Source organism: Coregonus clupeaformis, unplaced genomic scaffold, assembly GCF_020615455.1.
Source record: "Coregonus clupeaformis isolate EN_2021a unplaced genomic scaffold, ASM2061545v1 scaf0293, whole genome shotgun sequence".
Taxonomy (NCBI): Eukaryota; Metazoa; Chordata; class Actinopteri; order Salmoniformes; family Salmonidae; genus Coregonus; species Coregonus clupeaformis.
In genome coordinates, this window is record NW_025533748.1 from 240,444 (window position 1) to 257,703 (window position 17,260).

At 43.5% G+C, this 17,260-nt stretch overlaps 1 protein-coding gene across 3 annotated transcripts in view; it reads right to left on the minus strand.

Annotated features, from left to right (window-relative positions):
• The window catches only part of LOC121568737 (histone lysine acetyltransferase CREBBP-like), an 89,443-nt gene that overhangs the window by 6,841 nt on the left and 65,342 nt on the right, over nt 1-17,260 (minus strand). For all 3 annotated transcript variants that reach the window (XM_045214658.1, XM_045214659.1, XM_045214657.1), the window contains exons 23-25: nt 17,024-17,091; nt 16,705-16,855; nt 16,194-16,340 (exon numbers count right to left, since the gene is read on the minus strand). In XM_045214658.1, the coding sequence (XP_045070593.1) occupies nt 16,194-16,340; nt 16,705-16,855; nt 17,024-17,091 (366 nt within the window). The remainder of the gene's footprint in view (nt 1-16,193; nt 16,341-16,704; nt 16,856-17,023; nt 17,092-17,260) is intronic.

Genomic DNA, 17,260 nt, shown 5'->3' on the forward strand with positions numbered 1-17,260 from the left:
AAAGTAGAATTAAGACATCCGGGATAAATGACTCAGCTGAGCTCAATGAAGCCAAAACATGTGCGTCCAGGCTTAATTGGTTGCACAAAGACCAAGCCAGGATGAGCAGACACGGATTCATTAAGCCAGGTGAAACCAATCCTGGATAGGTGCGCGCTCACGGCTCACTCAAATAGACCCCGCCACAGATCACAGATTAACTGATTTACCATGGCAACTAGAGCCGCGTACTTTTCCCCGTCGGAAGCACAAATCCTCATGGAGGCATACGAGGAGGTAAAAGATATAATTAAGAAGAAAGGCAACACCGCCACAGTGATAAAGCAAAGAGAAAAAGCGTGGCAAAGTATTGCAGACCGCCTGAATGCGTAAGTAGTGCACAATTACACACTCACCGCTCCGCTGAAACATCACAATTACAATTCAAATATTTAATTCACATCTCCAAAAATGCAGTTGTACTGTAATTATGAAACGGTTAAATTTTTTAATTGAAATGCACTGCAGATATGAGTGAAATTGTGTAAAGTAACTCCATCACACTGTATAAAGCTATGATAAATTTTTTGATATTTTTACTGAAAACAAGACAAAAATACCAAGTAATTTTTTGCAGTGTGACTCCATTAAATGTGTGGTGTGTGTGTGTGTGGTGTGTGTGAGATTAAACATGAACGGGCCAAAACGGACATGGCAGCAGGTCAAAATCAAATACAAGAACATTCTGCAGAATGGTATGGTCCCTGACTAATATTTAACAAAGCACAAGCATATATTGTACCCAGAAGGTGCCTGCTCACACATTGTCTGTACTGTTTTAGCAGTGAAAAAAGAATACCCACAGACAAGGCACGGGTGGTGGGTCACCAAAGGCTGACCTTACCCCAGCAGAGGACATGGCCTTGGAGCTAAATAAAGGCAGGCCCGTCTTAGAGGGGATCCCTGGGGGAAAGAGACGAGCATAGGTTCCTCCCAAGATGCCACCCGCTTCATTCAAGGTATGTCCTTCCATCTCTACATGGGATACAACCACATTCATATTGAATCAATTTGGACTGTCTGACTTTGGTTTACCTATTGCCTTGCAGTGTCTGGCAGCACTGTGTTCCTGTTAGAGCCACCAGCACAAGCACCAGACGATGCTGATCCAGTGAGTACTCCATCAAAGGCATACTGTAGGCCTGGCATGTCTTGTCTACTAGCTTCAATATGAATCCGATTAAATGTGATAGGGTGAAGGCCCCAGTGCAGCAGCAACAGCACATGATGGAGACGATGATGAGGAGGAGACCATCTCTGGATTCCAGAAGGCATGAGGTATCATGTTAAGACTGTGAAAGTACTATTTACTCTACAATGGTGAGGAGTCCTCATCAAAATCAAAAAATCTAATTTCTTTTACAGGACCCAGATGCTATACAGTGGGAAAACCAGCCTGGCAACATAGTGCGTATTAATAAAAGGACACCACATCCTGCCAAATTCCAGCTGCGCTAATTGTATTGTGTTCACAGAGCTCACAAGCTATCAGAAAGTTGTATGGCAACCACCTCCGGCGCCAAATAGAACTGGCAGACATAGACATTCAGTACAAGAAGAAAAAAGATGGAAAATCTTGCACTGGAGTCCGAAATAAAAAAAGAGGACAATTAGGAAACTGGACCTTGAAATAAAAAAACTTGAGAGGGAGGTGAGATATGCCTTCAATGTACACTGTATGCTAACTGTAACACAAATGTATTAATCATTATTTTTCTTTCCTCCCCCAGCTCCAAGAAGATGACACAGCTCAAAATAAAAATTAGGTATATTCTCGTAAAGTCAAGTGAGCCATGACATATGAGCTCTTATTGTGAGCACACAGGACGGTGGCATCTTTCTAAGGTTTTTTTTATTTTCCCAGCAATCAGTACAACCAAGTCATCGTTATAAGGCATCGCCCTCTTTTGCCCACCCCCCCAGCACCAGGTGTGGCCACTAGCCTATATGAAGGCCCAAAATTGTGTGTTCCTTTCTGCTCTGACAATGGCATGCCCATTCGTGCGAGATGTGGTGGATGAAGAAGCACTTGTGCTGAGGAGAGCCTTCAGGCGAGAAAGGGTCTTCAGGGGGACCGGTTGGACCCACTGGCCTTCCCTGATGACCATCTATATGAAAGATACAGGTTTTCTGCAGATGGCATCAGGTATCTATGCAGACTACTGGGTCCCAGGATTAAGCACCGCACTGCACGGAGCCATGCACTGAGTGTGGAGCAAATGGTTTGTGTGGCCTTGCGCTTTTTTGCTAGTGGAGCCTTCCTGTACTCAGTGGGGGATGCAGAACAGCTGAACAAGGCCACAATTTGCCGCACAATAAGGAGTGTGTGTCTGGCTATCAAAGCATTAGCAGATGTCTTCATCTCCTTCCCTGGCCACAGAAGACTCTGTGACATCAAAGAGGAGTTCTATAGGATTGCAGGTAAGAGGATCTACAAATTACAGGACAACTGTTAACACATAGTAGGATACTCATTACTTTGTGTGACAGGTTTCCCCAATGTCATTGGTGCAGTGGACTGCACACACATAAGGATAAAAGCCCCTCAGGTGCCCATGAGGCCGATTTTGTGAATAGGAAATCCTTTCACAGCATTAATGTTCAGGTGAACATAACTTTTTGATATTGTCCATTGACGAACACTCTGCATTGCCAGTGATGTGCATTGATTGGTGTAATATTCCTCATCTTATGATTTCAGATGGTCTGCAATGCTGACTGTGTGATCAGCAATGTTGTGGCAAAATGGCCTGGCTCAGTCCATGACTCCAGAATCTTTCGGGCCTCTGAAATCTATCAGTGCCTATCACAAGGTAAGCCACACAACCCCTATTTATAACCATCATGGCTGTGTCAAGAATATCACTGTGTTTATGAGGTAGTAATGATGAGATTTTGTGTTGACAGGTGAATTCTCTGGTGTGTTGCTGGGAGACAGGGGGGTATGGCTGCCAGCCTTTTCTCCTGACACCTTTCACAGACCCCCAGGAAGCACAGCAGGCCTACAACCATGCCCATGCCAGGACCAGGGCCAGAGTTGAAATGACCTTTGGCCTCCTGAAGGCACGCTTTCACTGCCTTCACAAATTAAGGGTCAGCCCTGTTAGGGCATGTGATATTACTGTGGCTTGTGCTGTCCTCCACAATGTGGCCTGCCTGAGGAAGGAGAGGGCCCCCAGAGTGCCACCAGCCATGGACTGGGACAATCCGGCAATCTTCCCTGATGACGACAGTGGTCGGCTGCTGAGGGACCAATATGTGTTGAATTATTTTAGTTAGTATGTGTGCTTTCAATTTTGGTTAAATATGTCCTGCGGTGGCAGAGGAATTTGGGGTTTTTGGGTTCGTTTTTTTACGAATTTGGCCTCTTATGATGTTTGTGCGGTATACTGTGTAATACAAGGCTGCAGGGAGGCTACTGCATCCATTCATTTGTCTGTTCAGTTGATGTGTATGGATTTGTCCTGCATTTATTTTAGTGTGCAGACATGCAGGGTGTGTATGTATCATTTTGTATAATATGCTTGGATTCTGTGCTTTCCATCTTGTAGAGTCACTGTGACTTCAGTTTCGAAAGGAGCTGATGGTTTACCTGCTTTGTTTTGTCCTTATTCAATAAAGGAACATAATGTTACACATTGTGTTTTTATATTCATATGGAATGTGTATTTGTTTATATGACAGAGTACTAGGGCCACACTGAAGAAAAAGGATAAAGTCATAAATTTATGAGGCTGGTTCTTTCTGCAGAAAAGCTACATATTGTTTTTACAGTTTTGATACTTATGACAATGTGATACTTAATATTCTGGCACATCAGCATGTCTTTGTTTATGAAACCATACTGAAGTACAATTTCACGAAATGCCCCACATCTGTCATTTTAACAACTGTCCTCCTTTAAAACAACTGGTTACAATATTATGACTTGTGTTTTTTTCCCCTCTGTGGCCCTAATATTCTATCATTTTATATATAGCCTTATAGTCTATGGGAAACTGTAAATTATCTAATGATAGCAACATCATCTAAAAATCATTTTTATCCAAAATCATTGAAATTAATGATCACAAACGTTTAAATAATGACAGTGGGTCTAGTTATATGTGATAACAATGTATAGTGAGCAGTGAAATAACTATTGGTTTCCATTTGTGGTGACTGCTGACTGACATTAGGGATGAGATTAAATAGATCCTGGAATTTAGCCTGGTCTGGAGCAGGCTAGCTCCACAGAATAAATCTCCATGGTAATTTATACCATAACATATCCTCCTGCCCCCTATCCATCTTTAGTGCAACCGGATTACGGATCAATTGAGCCAGGATCACCAAGATATCCTGGCTTAATCCCTTATCCTAGTTTTGTGCAACAGGCCCCTGCTTGCAAAATAAAAAATGTCAAGTATAAGGATTGTCCTGACTTTCAATAATGCCTGAATTGCTTTGCCTTGCTTTTCTGGTTGGCTGGCAAGTTTCACCATCCAATTATTTCAGATCTACAGGAGTCTCACGATGGCGATACTTAAGCACATGCGAATTATTAGAAAATTGCAAATATTAGTCATGCTGGCTTTTGCGGGCTACATGAAACAGATATGTGGGAGGGCATAGGCTACAGGCTGTCGCCAATGTATTAGGTCTAATGCGCAATTTGCCTAAATGGGGAATGGAAACACTTCAATCACTTAATTTTTATTCTACACTGTAGACTTTTGCAAAAACATATTTTTTGGGGGGTGTGATGTCATTACATCCAGCTGTTTTTAAATCGACAAGATAGTTAAATGGAAACGCACCGTAGCATGCAAGTCTCACATTTATTTTCTATGCAAACTTTCTAAATGTCTAAAAATCTCTGGACAAGTTAATGGAAACATACAGTACCCCTCACATTTTTGTAAATATTTGAGTATATCTTATCATGTGACAACACTGAAGAAATCACACTTTGCTACAATGTAAGGTAGTGAGTGTACAGCTTGTATAACAGTGTAAATTTGCTGTCCCCTCAAAATAACTCAACACACAGCCATTAATGTCTAACCCGCTGGCAACAAAAGTGAGTACACCCTTAAGTGAAAATGTCCAAATTGGGCCCAAAGTGTCAATATTTTGTGTGGCCACCATCATTTTCCAGCACTGCCTTAACCCTCTTGGGCATGGAGTTCACCAGAGCTTCACAGGTTGCCACTGGAGTCCTCTTCCACTCCTCCATGACGACATCACGGAGCTGGTGGATGTTAGAGACCTTGCACTCCCCCACCTTCCGTTTGAGGATGCCCCACAGATGCTCAATAGGGTTTAGGTCTGGAGACATGCTTGGCCAGTCCATCACCTTTACCCTCAGCTTCTTTAGCAAGGCAGTGGTCGTCTTGGAGGTGTGTTTGGGGTCGTTATCATGTTGGAATACTGCTCTGCGGCCCAGTCTCCGAAGGGAGGGGATCATGCTCTGCTTCAGTATGTCACAGTACATGTTGGCATTCATGGTTCCCTCAATGAACTGTAGCTCCCCAGTGCCGGCAGCACTCATGCAGCCCCAGACCATGACACTCCCACCACCATGCTTGACTGTAGGCAAGACACACTTGTCTTTGTACTCCCTCACCTGGTTGCCGCCACACACGCTTGACACTATCTGAACCAAATAAGTTTATCTTGGTCTCATCAGACCACAGGACATGGTTCCAGTAATCCATGTCCTTAGTCTGCTTGTCTTCAGCAAACTGTTTGTGTGACAGGTTAAAGGACATATTCATAGCCTGTTATACACTAAAAAGTATTAGTAAGTTCATGGTATGTAAGGATCTTAAAATATCTAAGGTTAAAAAGATAATGCATCAGTACTAGTTCTAGAGATTGATAAAATGCATAAATGTGTTTAAAATCCGTCAAGAGTCAAAGGGTTAATATTGTAAGAGGAATGTGTAAATGTTATATTGACTACTTTAGTTTGTGGTGCCTAATTTAAGGGTAAAAGTGTTCATCTGTGATCTACTAAATGCTCTTAATCTATGAGCCTGAGATCGATTGCTCTGGTCTCCACCCAACTTCCTGGGGGAATCGCGGTCTTTTCTCATTACACTAAATTTGTCAGTGAGGAAACATAACTGCGTCACGTTCGTGATTATTTCTCCCCTTTTTCAGGTACGTTATTGATATGAAACGAGTTAATTTGAATGTAATAACTTGCTAACCTGTGAAGAGAGAGTTTAAGGTATGTGTTAGTAACATCTTGAGGAAGTTAGAGTTAAGTTGAAGAGAGTTATTAGGTGCGTGTGTGACTGTAATCTGCTTGGTTCGATAGCTCGTACTGAGAGTAGCTGCCATTTATGCTAATTGTGAATGAACATGTGCGTTGTTAATAATAATATTTGGGGTTATTTGTATAATGTGTTTCGAATACTTTGTTGACATGGTTGATAAATGTAGTTATGGGTTACTGAGCTAAAGCTACTTTGTGTTTGACAGTTATATTGAAACATTTGTATATGTTTTAGTGAATTACAGTTTATGCTGTTGTGACTTGAATAAGCTTTGTACCCTACAAATCTCTGGTTCCTGTAGATCTGTTGTTCTGTAAAATGTGGTATTTTTTGTAAAATCATTACACTAAATTTGTCAGTGAGGAAACATAACTGCGTCACGTTCGTGATTATTTCTCCCCTTTTTCAGGGGTGTAACATTTTGGAGGCACTGCTGAGATTGCTGCTCAGATGTCCGGCTTCCACATCCTGGTCGCTGAATTCCGAGCCAGCTAAATCCCTACATAACAACCCAGGCAGGCTGCAGTGAGGAAAGTGTTGCTGTTCGAGGGGAGCTGGAAGTTGGGGGTTAAGTACGTGTCAACTGAGGCCGTTGAGAGACCATCAGAGACAGTAAGGACCATCTAATTCAGAGTCAACTCCTGCACAGTAAAGGTTCCTCCTGTCCTGTCAACATGACAACCGCCTTGGAAGAACTACAGGAAGAGGTAGTAGGAGAATTGCACACCCCTGACTAAAGACAAGTTACTAGACGTATGTGATTTCCTTGACATATCAGGCGAACAGAGAAGAGATGTTCAAGACAAATCCCGCATATCATTGATGACTACATTATGATGTTCCTTGAAAGAGAGGAAGTTGCAGAGTTAGAAGATGGCGGCATGTCGGAATTATTGTTACTTAAAGACAAAATGACAGAGATGATCAGTGGCATAGATAGCAAGACAGGGCAAACTGACCATGATATTGAAACAGCCAGAACACATCACAGAATAGAGGGACTGAGAACTGTAACCCCACAACAAGGGGTGGGAACTGAGCAGAGTACTGCAGACCAAGCCAGTGATTCTCTGCGCCAGCCCCAACCCCCTGCCCATCTTCAGAGGAGCATGCAGCTCTCACCCAGTGCACAGCCCGGCTCATACTGGCGCAAGAGTTAAAAATTTCTGGTCAGATAGGTGAACCGGGCCAGAAAGATAAACTGACTTTTTCCAGCCTTGCCCATCAGATTGAGAATGGACTTAACAGAGGCTATCCTGAGGTAGAAATAGTAGACGCAGTAATCAGGGCTATTTCTCCAGGCTCACAGCTACGCAGCTACTTGGAAGGTAAACCCCAGCTAACTCTTCCCACACTTAGATGCATCCTGCGTTCTCACTTCCAAGAGAAGAGTGCAACAGAGCTTTACAAACAGCTAGCTTGAAGCACAGCATAGCAAGGAGACCCCTCAAAGCTTCCTGATGCGCGTCTTAGAATTTGAGGCAGAAAGTACTATTTGCGTCCCAGGAGTCAGAATCAGGGCTTAAGTATGACCCTGCCCTAGTCCAGCGCATGTGTTTACACACAGTCCTTACAGGTCTCCAGAGTGACAGTATCAGGATAGACATGCAGCCTCTCCTGCTTGATAGCGAAACATCAGATGAGGTTTTGCTAGAGAAGCTTAACATTGCTTGTGCTAATGAGTTAGAAAGACGAAACAAAAAGCGTTTTAATGCCCCCACAGCCTGCTACAACTGTAAGTGTAGTCCAGTTCGAAGATACGCCATCTGCAAAGTGTCCTGTGAAGGAAGCCAAAGCTAAGATACCCGCAGAACTATTAACAGAGTTAGCTGAACTTAAGACAGGTGTAGCTTCCTAAAAGGTCTCAGTGCCGAGATTGCTCAGATTAAGGAGACATTACAGCAGCCTATGTTTCAGTCATCGCCTTATGCCCATGCCCCACTTCCAGTTAGGAGGCCAGATAGGGAACCCCAGCCACCTGTTTCCCAGCAGCAGTATTACAGCAACTACAGTCAGCCCCCAAGCACCTGACCCTGCGCAGTATCAATATGCACCTAACCTGTATACCAACCGCTCTGCTCAAGCTCCAAGGAGGTGTTTTGTCTGCCAGCAGGCCAGAACAGATGCACGCTGCACACACTGCTTCCGATGTGGGAGTGGGGAACATTTTCAAGCTGGATGTAAAATCCGGGGAGTCAGACCATCCAAAGAGGCCCCTTTAAACGGGGAAGGGTTACCGCTGAGGGACAAGTGTTAACCGTAGCTACCAAAAAGTCCCAGAAATGTGCAAATTGTGCCAGAGAAGATTCATTTGAGAACCTGAAACAATGTTCATCATGTAAAGAGACACTGTACTGTTCCAAAGGATGTCAAAACCAACATTGGACTAAACATAAGGAAAAATGCACTCACCTGAAAATGGACTCTACCTGTGAAAAGCTTTCCTGTACAGAAGAAAATGCCCACTCTTTACCATCCCTAGCTCAAGGTTGCCACCCCCATAAGGTCACCTCGCTAGTCGGTAGACAGTGCCTTGTTGAGTGTCACCTGAATCGCCACCACCTCCAAGCTCTATGGGACACAGGCTCTCGGGTATCGGTCATTGATGAACGATGGAAAGCGGAAATCTCTCCCAAACGCAAGGCTGAGGGATGTTTCAGAAATTCTGGACTCACCTGATGATCTAAGATTGACGGCAGCAAATGGGACTGAAATGCCGTACCTGGGATGGATTGAAACAACTTTTCGGCTAGCCTCTGAAACTGACCAAACGAAGGAACTGATCATCCCAGTGCTGGTAATGAAAGGCTGTCACCTATCTCATCCCATCATAGGTTTCAATGTTATTGAGCACATCCTGACAATGACCGAAAAGACTAAACGGTACAGTACAGTGAAAAAAGCTTTCCCAAGCCTCAAAAGAAATAAGGTGAGGGCTTTTATACAGGCTGTTAGCGCAGAACAGACAGATGAATACGCGGTGAAGACCAAGAAAGAGAAGGTTGCTGTACCAAAACACAGTAGCATTCAGATTGAGTGCCGGGTAGCTTCCCAGCCTTTCAAAGATGACATGACAATGCTTTTCCAGCCAGACCTGAACCCGCAGTGGCCAGATGAACTTGAGTTCTTTGACACACTAGTCAGAGTTAAGAAAGGTGTTTTTCCAGTTGTCATGCTTGATGTCTCTAACCCCACTGACCACGACATTGCCCTGCTAGGACGCACCATAATCGGTACAGTACAAACCATTATGACTGTGTTACCTGCCCAAGTCTTTGAAAAAAGCTGTCACCCCAGCCACAGTGAATCACACTAGTGTTCAAACTCCATGTACTGCTATTGAACAGTGGGATCCACCAGTAGGTTTAAGTCACCTAACCGAAGAACAGAGAGAGAGGTTGTTAGGAAAATGCTTAGAGAAGAGTGTCACTCCTTCTCCAGATCAGACAATGACATTGGCTGCATTGAACGATTGAAAATGACTATTTCTCTAAAGGACTCTGAACCAGTCAAGCGCACATACATGTCAGTGCCCAGGCCACTGTATCAGGAGATGAAGGGTTACCTTCATGACCTCATAGCCCAGGGTTGGGTTAGGAAGTCAAACTCTTCATATTCTTCACCTGTCGTTGTGCGTTAGGAAGAAGGGACGGGACCCTCCGGTTGTGTATAGATTACAGAGACCTGAACAGAAAGACACATCCCGACCGCCAGCCCATCCCTCGGGTCCAGGACATCATGGACAGTTTAGGTGGTAATTCCTGGTTCTCCCTTTTAGATCAGGGAAAAGCATATCACCAAGGGTTCATCTCTGAAGAAAGCAGATCACTGACAGCATTTGTGACCCCATGGGGACTCTATGAGTGGATACGTATGCCATTCGGCCTCATGAACGCTCCTGCAGCTTTTCAGCGTTGTATGGAGGAATGTTTCGGAAGGGCTCCGGGACAACATCTGCATTCCTTATCTGGACGACACGCTAGTTTTCAGTAAAACTTTCGACAGCCATGTGAATGATGTGCAAAAGGTTTTGCAGCGTCTCAGAGAGTATGGCATCAAACTCAAGCCAAGTAAGTGTGATCTCTTTAAACCCCAGGTCCGTTATTTGGGCAGAATAGTGTCTGCAGACGGCAGCAAAGTTGACCCAGCCGATTTTGAAGCAGTAAGAGCATTGAAAGAGATCAGACCACAGACTGTGGGCCAGCTCAGAAAAAATGCTTGGTTTACTCACTTACTACAGACAGTACATCAAAGACTTTTCTAGGAGGGCCAGCTGTCTGTATGACCTCCTGAAAGCAGATTCAGAGAAATTACCTGACCACCCACGGAAAGCAAAAACAAAGAAAGTAAGTCATGTGGTGCCCTCAAACAAGCCAATCCTGTGGACTGACCAGCATCAACAGGCACTTGAACAGCTGATTGAGTGTCTGCTTCACCCACCAGTCTTAGGTTTCCCTGACTTCACTCAGCCATTTGTTGTACACACTGATGCGTCACACCAAGGCTTGGGAGCAGTTCTTTATCAAGAGCAAGATGGGAAGCTTAGGGTCATTGCTTATGGCCTCGAACCTTAACAGCAGCTGAGAAGAACTATCACTACCACTCTGGCAAGCTAGAATTTCTAGCTCTAAAATGGGCAATCACTGATAAGTTCCATGATTATTTGTACTATGCTCCGACCTTCACTGTATACAGTGATAACAACCCGCTCAGCTACATTCTGTCTACTGCAAAACTGAACGCAACCACTTCCAGGTGGGTTGCAGAATTGGCTGATTTCCACTTTACAATAAAGTACAGGCCAGGCAGAGAGAACGGTGATGCAGATGCTTTGTCGAGGATGCCACTGGATGTAGAGTCACTGATGAGAGAATGTTCTGAGGAGCTTCCACCAGACACCATTGCCGCCACTATACAAGCAGTAGAGGTACAGAAAGAGCCTTTTGTGCCTTGGTCAATTTCAGCTGCATCTATGTCAGTATCAGCTGAAGGTGAGACAACTACAGCAACAATCAGCTCGATCCCAAAAGAGGGGATAAGAGAGGCACAAGAGTCTGATCCGGTCATCCGTCCTGTGCTCGATTTCAAGCTGTCTGGTTCCAAACCGCCAGTTAAAGAGCAAAGGAATTCAGTCCAAAGACAAAATGCCTATTCAGAGAATGGGACAAATTGACAATCGACAGTGATGGTATTCTTTACAGAATCACTACAGCCCGCAAGCAGTTAGTTCTACCAGAGCAGTACAAAGGTAAAGTGATGGAAGAGTTGCACAATAACATGGGACACCAAGGTACTGACCGCACTGTATCACTAGTACGTGACCGCTTCTTCTGGCCTTATATGCAATCTGACATTGAGCACTATGTGACTAAAACTTGTAGCTGTGTCAAGCAGAAAAAGCCAGGCCATGAAACAAGAGCTCCTCTGACAAACATTGTGACAACACAGCCATTTGAACTGGTATGTATAGATTTCCTCCATCTCGACAGATGCAAAGGGGGATATGAGTACATCCTCGTGATTGTTGATCATTTTACACGTTACACTCAAGCCTACGCCACCACATCAAAGTCAGGAAAAACTGCTGCAAATCTCATCTTCAATGACTTTGCCCTGAAGTTTGGGTTCCCCTCCCGCATCCACCATGACCAAGGGGGAGAATTCGAAAATCAGTTGTTCCATCAGTTAAAGAAACTCAGTGGCATGGCGGGTCCAGAACAACACCCTACCACCCGATGGGGAACGGTCAAGTGGAACGAATGAACAGAACATTGTTGCAAATGCTAAAGACACTAACTGAGACACAAAAGTCAAACTGGAAGGAGTCTCTAAACAAACTGGTTTATGCCTATAACTGCACCCGTTTGAAGTGACTGGCTATTCACCATTTTATCTTCTGTTTGGGGAGATCACCCAGGCTTCCAGTTGATATGTTCTTTGGATTGTGCACAGAGGCAGGTTCCAGTAACCAGCGAGACTACGTGGAGAACTGGAAACGAGGAATGGAAGAAGCATACGCCATTGCAAATGAAAATGCTCAGAAAGCTGCTGAAAGAAGTAAAAGTACTATGACACTAAAGTTAGGAGTTCAGTGCTACAGCCTGGCGAGCGAGTTCTGATTAAAAACCTGACACCAAGAGGAGGACCAGGCAAACTCCGTAACTATTGGGAAGATCAAATTCACACAGTAGTGAGACAAATGGGTTCAGACCTGCCGATTTATGAGTTGAGACCAGAAAAGGGTAGGGGACGCTCCCGGTCCTGCACAGAAACCTGCTCATGTCCTGTGACCACTTACCTTTTGAGAGACAACCAGAAATGACTAAAGATGACAAAAGTAAGAAAAAGAGACATCAGCCTGGATCACAGCCTCTAGATTCTGATGAAGACAGCGGGGATGAATATGACCTTCATCATGAGCCGCTACAGGTCCCCACATTTCCTACAGTACCTGAGAGGTATGCTGAACCAGCGAGAGAGTCGGAAAACAGGCCCCCACCAGTGAAACAAACAGTTGCGGTGCCAGTTCCTGATATGCTACCAGCACAGCCGCTTGTTGAAAATCAGCTGGAGGAGAAAACAACAGTTAAAGAACTGCCTGCTGAGGAGATGAACTTGCCTGCTGAAAATGTGCCTGATGATCGTCCACTAAGTGCCTTTCCTTCATTAACTGCTGCTGCTGAACCTGAGGAACCAGCTTACCAGCTGCCACAAAGAGAGAGACACCCTCCAAGACGTATCACCTATGATCAGCTTGGTATCCCTTCCTGCTACAGTATCCAGCCACAGCCACAGTTGTTCCCTGTCTACCCTGCACCAGGACTGGTTCCATGGCTGCCATCACTACAGGGATATTACCTTCAGCCACCCTACATGTATGGACTTCAGCAAACTTGAGGCCACAGACAGAGTTGACATGTTTGACCATGGACTACTGACTGATTTCACAGACTTTCACGAGACAATTAGCAGACTATGCATAGAGATCATTAAAACTGATGGACTGTTGACAATAGTATGAGAAAAAGACTGCTTATGGACTGTTTATACAGCTGGTCAACAGATATGGACTGTGAATATAACTTCTTGGTTCTATTTGAACTGTGAACTTTGACCTCTGCTCAAGGACTATCTTACAGAAGAGGATTTTCTACGTCCAGTGCTTATAGACTGTTTAAGAAGATAATGTTGGTAATGTTGGGACAACATTTATTTTGTCGGGGAGAGTGTGACAGGTTAAAGGACATATTCATAGCCTGTTATACACTAAAAAGTATTAGTAAGTTCATGGTATGTAAGGATCTTAAAATATCTAAGGTTAAAAAGATAATGCATCCAGTACTAGTTCATAGAGATTGATAAAATGCATAAATGTGTTTAAAATCCGTCAAGAGTCAAAGGGTTAATATTGTAAGAGGAATGTGTAAATGTTATATTGACTACTTTAGTTTGTGGTGCCTAATTTAAGGGTAAAAGTGTTCATCTGTGATCTACTAAATGCTCTTAATCTATGAGCCTGAGATCGATTGCTCTGGTCTCCACCCAACTTCCTGGGGGAATCGCGGTCTTTTTCTCATTACACTAAATTTGTCAGTGAGGAAACATAACTGCGTCACGTTCGTGATTATTTCTCCCCTTTTTCAGGTACGTTATTGATATGAAACGAGTTAATTTGAATGTAATAACTTGCTAACCTGTGAAGAGAGTTTAAGGTATGTGTTAGTAACATCTTGAGGAAGTTAGAGTTAAGTTGAAGAGAGTTATTAGGTGCGTGTGTGACTGTAATCTGCTTGGTTGCAGCGATAGCTTCGTACTGAGAGTAGCTGCCATTTTATGCTAATTGTGAATGAACATGTGCGTTGTTAATAATAATATTTGGGGTTATTTGTATAATGTGTTTCGAATACTTTGTTGACATGGTTGATAAATGTAGTTATGGGTTACTGAGCTAAAGCTACTTTGTGTTTGACAGTTATATTGAAACATTTGTATATGTTTTAGTGAATTACAGTTTATGCTGTTGTGACTTGAATAAGCTTTGTACCCTACAAATCTCTGGTTCCTGTAGATCTGTTGTTCTGTAAAATGTGGTATTTTTTGTAAAATCATTACACTAAATTTGTCAGTGAGGAAACATAACTGCGTCACGTTCGTGATTATTTCTCCCCTTTTTCAGGGGTGTAACATTTGCGGGCTTTCTTGTGCATCATCTTTAGAAGAGGCTTCCTTCTGGGACGACAGCCATGCAGACCAATTTGATGCAGTGTGCGGTGTATGGTCTGAGCACTGACAGGCTGACCCCCCACCCCTTCAACCTCTGCAGCAATGCTGGCAGCACTCATACGTCTATTTCCCAAAGACAACCTCTGGATATGACGCTGAGCACGTGCACTCAACTTCTTTGGTAGACCATGGCGACGCCTGTTCTGAGTGGAACCTGTCCTGGGTCTTGGCCACCGTGCTGCAGCTCAGTTTCAGGGTCTTGGCAATCTTCTTATAGCCCAGGCCATCTTTATGTAGAGCAACAATTCTTTTTTTCAGATCCTCAGAGAGTTCTTTGCCATGAGGTGCCATGTTGAACTTCCAGTGACCAGTATGAGGGAGTGTGAGAGCGATGACACCAAATTTAACACACCTGCTCCCCATTCACACCTGAGACCTTGTAACACTAACGAGTCACATGACACCGGGGAGGGAAAATGGCTAATTGGGCCCAATTTGGACATTTTCACTTAGGGGTGTACTCACTTTTGTTGCCAGCGGTTTAGACATTAATGGCTGTGTGTTGAGTTATTTTGAGGGGACAGCAAATGTACAGTTATACAAAATGTACACTCACTACTTTACATTGTAGCAAAGTGTCATTTCTTCAGTGTTGTCACATGAAAAGATATACTCAAATATTTACAAAAATGTGAGGGGTGTACTCACTTTTGTGAGATACTGTAGCTACTGGCAACTACAGCTAACCTGGTTAACTAGGTGTGTTACACTGGCAACTATAGCTAAGCTGGTCCACTTTGCAGAGAATCGCAAGCCTTCCACTCTTAAGTCTTCCAATACTCAATTACGTAGGCTACTGTTCAGAACAGTATATACTCTACTCTTTAAAATAATACTACATATATTATCACCATCCTCCTTCTCCTCATTCTGAAGTTACCTGGTGTTGGGGAAGGAGTGTATTACTGTTAAGTGTATTTTAAGAAGTGTATTATGTTGTGTTATTACTAGGTTATAAAGTGTTTACCTGGTGTTGGGGAAGGAGTGTATTATGTTGTGTTATTACTAGGTTATAAAGTGTTTACCTGGTGTTGGGGAAGGAGTGTATTATGTTGTTTTATTACTAGGTTATAAAGTGTTTACCTGGTGTTGGGGAAGGCGTGTATTATGTTGTGTTATTACTAGGTTATAAAGTGTTTACCTGGTGTTGGGGAAGGCGTGTATTATGTTGTGTTATTACTAGGTTATAAAGTGTTTACCTGGTGTTGGGGAAGGAGTGTATTATGTTGTGTTATTACTAGGTTATAAAGTGTTTACCTGGTGTTGGGGAAGGAGTGTATTATGTTGTGTTATTACTAGGTTATAAAGTGTTTACCTGGTGTTGGGGAAGGAGTGTATTATGTTGTGTTATTACTAGGTTATAAAGTGTTTACCTGGTGTTGGGGAAGGAGTGTATTATGTTGTGTTATTACTAGGTTATAAAGTGTTTACCTGGTGTTGGGGAAGGAGTGTATTATGTTGTGTTATTACTAGGTTATAAAGTGTTTACCTGGTGTTGGGGAAGGCGTGTATTATGTTGTGTTATTACTAGGTTATAAAGTGTTTACCTGGTGTTGGGGAAGGCGTGTATTATGTTGTGTTATTACTAGGTTATAAAGTGTTTACCTGGTGTTGGGGAAGGCGCACTCGGAGCCGTACTCCTGGACGTGCATGCCGAAGAAACACACGTCCACGCCGTCAATCTCCTCAAAGGCAAAAAGTGCTTTGGTTCTGTAAGGGAAGGTCTCCTGCATTTCACCCGAGTCCACGAACCTGGGGAGACAAACACAGCTAATCAATTAATTTGTGAATTAAACAGATTTATATAGTGCTTTTACTAGTAAGGGAGAAATCACCACATCCACAACCACATGGAACATCACTCATCATTAACGGTGTAGACTCCTTCTGCCACAGAAACTCCTCAGCACTATCAAGAACACTACCGCTCCATCCCTTTCCAACCAAGGTGCATGAACAAAGGAGCAAACTGAAGATGAGAAACATATATTGGAGCAACTCTTGGAAGACAACTTTATTATAATAATCATCTCTCAACCTCATGTCCAATAAAACAAATTTTAAAGTATTGATAAGGGTCCATTTCACTGTTGTACCAGCTGCAGTCCTTCCTTACCTAGATTTCATGCCAGGTTTGATCTCAACATTTTTGTCGGAGCTGGCCACCACCCGAACAAACACCTCCCCGGCCTCAGGATGGTTCTGCCTCTTCAAGTACTTATTCACCCGGTCCTCGATGTACATTCCCAACCTCGTCGTCTGTAGCCCTGCGAGACAGATTCCATCAAATACTTTAGTTGTCCTACAGGTTATACAGATGCAGGTCATATCAAAACTCACGTCCTCATCACGAGTTACTGAAATAACTCTGATCACCTATACAATGGTGGATCCACTCAGATCGCCACAATTATTCAACACACACTCAAACTTACTTTTGGCTGCAAACTTGTTATCCTTTCTCGTCTTACCGGACTTCTTCAGACAGTTGTCGCAAATGAAGCTGAGGGAAAGATAAGTGGAAATGTCAAATAGCTTGTTGAAGCATATCATCAACACTGATCAGAAGACATATAGGGGTGTTAGTCTGTTAAGGGGTACATGAGCTCCCGAGTGGCGCAGCGGTCTAAGGCACTGCATCTCAGTGCTTGAGGCGTCACTACAGACCCCCT